The sequence below is a fragment of the Parasteatoda tepidariorum genome, chromosome 7, assembly GCF_043381705.1.
Source record: "Parasteatoda tepidariorum isolate YZ-2023 chromosome 7, CAS_Ptep_4.0, whole genome shotgun sequence".
NCBI classification, from domain to species: Eukaryota; Metazoa; Arthropoda; class Arachnida; order Araneae; family Theridiidae; genus Parasteatoda; species Parasteatoda tepidariorum.
In genome coordinates, this window is record NC_092210.1 from 70,250,430 (window position 1) to 70,257,721 (window position 7,292).

A 7,292-nucleotide genomic window follows, 5' to 3' on the forward strand; every position below is an offset into this window, starting at 1 on the left:
CGTGCATCAGTCCAACAATATATATATGGCATATATATATCCCGTATATATATATATATATATATACGGGATAGGAAAAAAAGCATCATTCTAAATGCTGCAAATGCTCTATGAGAATAAGTATTGCTCAGGAGGAGGAAAATTACATTTGATAAGTATTAAAATTAAGCAGCAATTACTTTTTTTGTGCTTCTAAAACTATTGCAAATATAAATCGAAAATGCATACCAGAAGCTTTAACTTAAGCTAAATATCAACATCTTTAATTTGTTTTCTATCTTTATTACACACTTGGTAGGAAGTAAAAAAAAGTATCAAAAAATCAGCACTGAACAATATTACAAAATCAGGAACAAAACTGAAAAGCAACTAATGACACAAACAATAAAGCTAAAATAATTCTAATGCTTCTTTTCTTATTTATTGTTATTTTTTACCCTTATTAGTGACTTTACGTTATGAGACCAAGAAAAACACTTATTTACTAGTTTAAAATAAAAGCCATCTAAATAATGATTAACTGCATTCAAAATAATCAGGCACTAATTGCATGGGGAAAAAATCTGGTACAATTACTTTACTCTATGGTAATGACATTACTGGTAAAAATAAAAAAAATCTGGCAATAAAAACTATAATATACGGTATTCAAACCATTGATTTGGTAATTTTTCCGATTATATGATAACGTTTCACCGGAAATTCTGTTTTTCCGAACTGTAGCTCTTATTACTACACATTTAGTAAAAAATACAAAACTGAAAAACAAATTTAATGGAATAAATGGGTTTTATGTCACGCTAAGGTACTATGAAGAAAATACCAGAATTTACCAAATTTTATCACATATTTTAAAATCCTATTTCATTGTTAGTAATACTAAAATCATTTACAAAACGCATCTTTAAAAATTACCGAGTTTTTCGGTGTTTCCACTGGCAAAAACACGGTAAATTCTATTATATTCTTGTATTTATGACAGTGTACTGCTGCCCAGTGAAACTCATGACATTCAAAGTTAACAGCAATCAAGCAACTTTTTCCTGCACTAATATATTGGAGGGATCATAAAAAACTTTACCTCCACAGTATCTATCATAAAGATACACAATATTGGTGCAGCTTTAATTGGTACCAATTTTACTCATAAAATATTTCATACCTATATAAGAGTATATTTGATATCTTATAAAACTGCTCCAATTACCGTAAAGCCTGTAGTGCTTATTACCAAAATAAAGCATCATTGGTACAAAATAGTATGGCGACTTTTCACGGTTCCCAATTGCGAATAATGTACACTCTCTCCCCTAATTTTGCTTTTAAGTACATAACATATTTTCTTATTTCAATTAGTACTTTTTGACGAAGATAATTACGTCATTGACGTCAATAATAATTTAATGACTTTTTAACCTCTAGTTCCATTTCTCCATAAAATTTCTTTTCTAGTACTACATAAATAACTTTTTTTTCTTCAGTCAGTAACTATTACAAAAATTAATAATCATCAATGTCAATAAATAACATTGGTAAGTTTTTATGTTTTTTCTTAACGAATTGGTATCATTTTACCATTGACTTTGCTTTTAAGTACAAAATATATTTTTTTTATTTTAAAATAGATTGATTATAAAGTATTTAATTTTATTTTAACATGTTTTAAAAGCATAACTATATACAAATTAAACATTTAGTTTCAGATAACTTAAGGAATACTAATTTGGGGATGTAATCCATCACTTCTGCTATGATTATCATATTGACCATTCAGATAATCTGGCATAAGTGATAAAAAAATATTTAAGTTTCTCAAAATGCGGAATATGCAATTTTTTTTGTTAGAGCGGAAAGCTATAAAACATCACAAATTAGTTAATTAATTTAATAGATAACTATTTGACGTAGCTGAATAGTCTGTAGTTTAGTTTGAAACAATGATGACGATGAAGAAATTAAAATTAATAATTTAAAACAATGACTAAGCAAATGAGAAAATTCCGCTTTTTTAAATGTCTCTGATTTAAAAATACAATTAAATAATCGAAAATAGAGCTTCGTAATCATTTTACAATTATTCTCATTTAGCTTCAGGTTGAATTTTGTATTTTCGGTGCTTACGACAAACCCGCAATCTTGTATGCAGACATACACACAAAGAGATACAAATTCTCTATTTTATTACATAGATGGATTATTTTAAATGCAATTTTGTTTTACTTTACTATGCAACAAACAACACTTAAAAAAACCTAGATGATTTATAAATTACAAGCTAGTGTTCTATATTATGTACTCTAATAAAATATACGTTATATTCACGAAACCAGTTAACTAGAATAGTATTGAGCCTACTAGTTCAAGCAATAAATATCAGAGATCGCAATTATGTGCCACACATACACATACTAGGTTCAGTGCTATTTATTTTTATTTTATATCCATCGTTGAACAGCCGATCCAATATTTGGGTTTACGACTACTAATGTTCAACTCCGTTGCCTTGTAATTTTGAATCAATTCAGAAGACAAGGAAACTCCTAGATCAGTACCCCCAAAGGTATTAATTTGTTATGGGAACATGGAGGACTTTGCGACTCGACAGATTTAACGTGTATCAGTCACCGTTTTACTACACGGGGAACCTTCAGACGGCGAGGATCATACCCACGAACTCTTGGACATGGGCCCAGCGTCTTACCGACCAGGCTATCCAGGCCTTAGGTTTATTGTTTAGTCCATCAAGAAATTTAACTGACGTTGGGGAAAAAATAATACAGCGATAAAAATAATTTTAAGTAAACAAAAAATGCGTCTAAGCAGATTTTATTAGAAATTTATTTTTTAATTAGGGAAGTTTATTAATAAATCTTAAATAACAATCGTTTTAAGTGTTTTTGAAGAAATAATTATACAATCATAGCAAGACTAGAACAATCGAGGAGTCTTATAGAGCTCTCCTTTTAACATTTAAATCCATTCGTAGATTAAATTAGTTCTTATTGCTGCGCTTTGAGCAATTAGAATTCTTTTAAAAGAAAGTGTGACCGAATAGGAAGCTCTTAATTGGATTTACAGCGTGTCGAAGATTTAATGTTGAGTAGCCGTAGAGATAAGTTAGCGTTGATGAAATGGCTTGTTATTAAGTTCCTTACGGTTAAAAGGAAATAAATTTCTAAAATGAAGTACAAGGTAATCTTAACAATTGGACACAATTAACCTAACAATAAACATGCTATTTTTAAACAATGTTGTTATGCATAAATAACCGCTTCAACTCTGAAGATGCTCCTTTTAAGTAGTAAAACTGTAAGAAAAAATTTAATAAACATTTTTTCTTAAATATTTTCCAAAAAAAACTAGGTCTTTTTGTATTTCAACATTTAAGGTGATAAGTTTTAGAAAGTTATTTTTAGTTGATACATTTAATAAAACTATTTTCCATAGTAATTTACCTTCGACTACGTTTTTTTGCTATTTACTCATCAGAACTTCAACACCAAAGACTAAGAAACTTCAGCTTTTAGAAACAACTCTATTTTATGAGCAGGCTTCTGCCGAACACATCCTGGACTGCTTTGGACTTTCCAGAGAGGACATATACTTAAACCCCTTCTGGTCCTCGATTTTCTTAGGGTCTACGATCTGATGGACGTTGTTTGACTTCGTCAGGCATTGGAGGATAAGCCACAACAACAACTCTATTTTAATATCGAATTCTTAGTCTGGGTCATAGGCATAGACCCCTTATAAATGATAGATATCCCTTATAAATGACGTAATAAGTGTAACAACGTAATTTGAAACTGGCAAAACATCAAAACTAATCGACAAAGTTGCCAAAACATTGAAACTATCTGTCAGTGTTATATAACTTTTTGAAGCATCACTATAAATACCTAAATTTTTCAAAACTCATCAATGCCTACCTTTGTATTTTAATTTTCATGTTTTGAAGAAGTTAAGCTAATAATGAGTAGTTAAAATTACTCATGTAGGATAGTGTAGGCAAGTTGGAGACACACAGCTATCCACATTTCATCAAAATGCTACGGCAATAGTTCATCGACTGATCCTGAAGGGAATGAGAAGAAAACTCTCCCCCAGGTCCACGTACTCCAAGAGTATACGAATTAAAAAATACACATGCGTACTAATACGAGATGTAAAACTAGAGTACCGTATGGAGATCACGCCCGTGTGATCTTTTGTCTCTAGAGTCAGAAAGGTTTGTTTTAAATACATGAATGATGCCGCAGGCCATGAGGACAGGAACGCACTATCACATACATATGTGGATTTGATGTCAAAACTACGCTGATTCATAACTTCGTCGATAGAAAAAACTTCGCTGATCTAAAACTTCACCGATGCAGAACTTACCAGGGAGGGCTGTAACTAGAATGTATTTTTTTTTGGGGGGGGGGGAGTGATTGAAGTTATTTGTCTGTTATTTCCTGGAACGGATTAAACACTCTAATGAACAAACTAATTTTTAATAATAAATTATTTTAATTCATGTAAATCACAGGTTTCCAATAGTTTTTAAGATCATCGCATTTTGCAAGTTAAAAAAATTTCGGGTAAATTTCAAAATTTCAGGTAAATTTCAAAAAAAAAGGTAATCAACTGAACAATGAACAATGAACTGAACAATTGAACAATGAAAACAAACTTTTTAAAATTCTTTAACATTTTTAATATGATCCACTTTTAATCATAAAGTAGTTTTATAGAAAACTTCAACTAATCAAAAAATTAATTAACTTTTATTTAGATAATTTTTTATTAAAGTAGTCCTAGTTTAAAAATTAAAAGTGTTTGTATAGCAATGTATTTATTTAATGTATAATCTTTCAATTTACATTAAGCAATCAATTAAATATTAACCATTTAAATATTAAACTACATATTTTTATAGGTCTGGTAAAAATAATGAATGTAATTTGGCAAAACTGGTCATAAAATGTTTCCAATACATACAGTACTAGGATTTAACAATCAAAACAGACTGTTGTAATTAATAAGCTAACAGCTCAAAATTCGGGGTCTATAGAATAAAATAGTGAGAAGAAAATTTAAATATTACCAAAATTCTCATTATAAAAATAGGATTTTATCTTTTAAAAAATTGATTAAATCAAATAGTATAGCAGATATCCAGGTAAAATTGTACTCCATGTTTACATGTCAAATATAAATAGTTCTAATTTCATAAGAATATCATCGGACCCTTCGAAAAAACGGGAATACCACAAAATTTATACTGCAAAATATTAAGTTACGAAATGCTGAATTTGAAATCTAATCACTCCTGCAATATTTTGCAGAAAGCAAAATTGGCCTTTTTCTCAACGCGTTAAAATCTAGTGCAGTTTGAATTAGTGAAAAGATTTAAGAAAGAAATGTCTGCAGACGCAGAATGTTTTGGATGTTTCAAATTTATATTGTCACTGTATATTTTATGTGCATGCTTATTTGCTTAGCGTTATATGTTAAATATCAAACCAGACAGGGCCTTCCACAGGACTCAGTTTTATGTCCTGTCCTCTTTAATGTTATGGTAAATGACCTTTTGAGCTCCATTAAAAATGCAGTTCCACAGACTGAATCATTGCTGTATGCCGATGACCTTGTTATTTGGTCTACTGGTTCTGATATCTTTATGCTGTAGAAAACACTCAATTTGGCTTTAGAGGCTCTGGCAACCTGAACAACGAATTCAAGGTTAACCCGGAAAAGACAAATTTTGAACTTTTTATCCCCAGTACCAAGAAGTTTAATGTTAACTTGGTAAACAAAAATAGTACTCTAGGTCGGACCGATTATGCTACCTACTTGGGCATAACTCTTGATACCAGACTGAACTGGACTAAATACATAAATCAAGTGGCAGATAGCGTGACAAATCGCCTTGGTCTATTGAAACGTCTCGATGGAATAAAGTGGGGTTCATCCCAAAGTGTTCTTGCTTCCCCTTTTACTTCTTACATTAAACCAGTATTTAACTATGGTTCAGAAATCCTTGTTACTGCCTCGGACAGAGCGTTATCAAAACTCGATTTGGTTCAAAACAAAGCACTTAGACTCATCACTGGTTCTGCGATCTCAACTCCTATTCCAGCCATGCAGCCACAGACATAAATTTATAATTTATCTGACAAACGAACTTATGCTGCACTTTCTCTTGGTGAAAGATCGTTGAGAAAGGAGCACTTTTGACCGTACTACAATCTTCCTCAAGCTAGACTTAAATCTCAACATTCTTTTCTTTTTGAGTACCGGAGACTTGCAGAGATCTTTGAGATCTCCAACTCCAAACTTTGTATCTATAGGCCGCCTGTTCTTGCGGGCCTTCTGAATATGCCACTGCCAGATTCGACTTGGTACTGCCTGTTCGGAAACCGGACTTCCACCAGACCGAGTTGTATCCTATCCCTCTGGCCACTATACACGAGAGATACCCTTGCCGGCAAAGGCTGCAGGTTTTTATTGATGGATCCGCCAATCTTTCAACTGGTAGATCTAGAGCCGGTGCTTACTCCAAATATTTCAGCCTCAAAGAATCTCTTGACACTTGGGCAGATAATTTTGATGGAGAAATGTTTGTAATCCTTATCGCTATTACAGCTATTGGTGAACCATCTGAACAAAACATTGTTATCTTCGTCAATTCTCAGGCTGCTATTCAGACCATTTCTGAATATTATTTATACCCCTTTGAACTTGAATTTAAGTGTAAACAACGCATCAACTCTCTTCTTTGTTCAGGAAGAGAGGTGGTCCCCCAGTGGATCCCTGCCCATTGTGGCATTTACGGAAATGAACGGGCTAACATGTTGGCTAGAGAGGCTTCAGCATTGCATCTATCTTCTCATCCAGTTCCCCTTAGAAACGCAAGGCGGCTTCTTAAGAGCGAATTCAGGCACAAAACAATATCTGCTCTTAGGGACTTAGATGATGGAAAGTCCTGGGCTAGACTTCTTGATGACCAGCAGCGCTCTCACCTTTCCCTCCTTCCCAGAGCCGAGGGAGTTGCTTGCCTTAGAATAATTAATGGACAAGACTACTTGCAGGCCCATCTATTTAAAATTAACCTGGTCAATTCACCTCTTTGTGTGCTCTGTAACACTTCGCCTATGACTGGAGAGCATCTATTTTATTGCCCCTCTCCTCTTGACATTCGTTCCTGTGATGACTTTTGTGCCCTCTCACCTTCTGGAGCTACTTCAGTGTTGTATTGGACTGCAAGACGCCTTATGTCTGAGAGGACGATGGTGGGCGTAATTTAA

The 7,292-nt window shown here is 32.8% G+C and overlaps 1 protein-coding gene across 1 annotated transcript in view; it reads left to right on the top strand.

Moving 5' to 3' along the window:
- LOC139426105 (uncharacterized) overlaps positions 1-7,292 on the top strand; it is an 11,388-nt gene extending 4,096 nt beyond the window's left edge. The window contains exons 2-3 of the mRNA XM_071183807.1: positions 5,675-6,000; positions 6,336-7,292. Coding sequence (XP_071039908.1) covers positions 5,675-6,000; positions 6,336-7,292 — 1,283 coding nt within the window. The remainder of the gene's footprint in view (positions 1-5,674; positions 6,001-6,335) is intronic.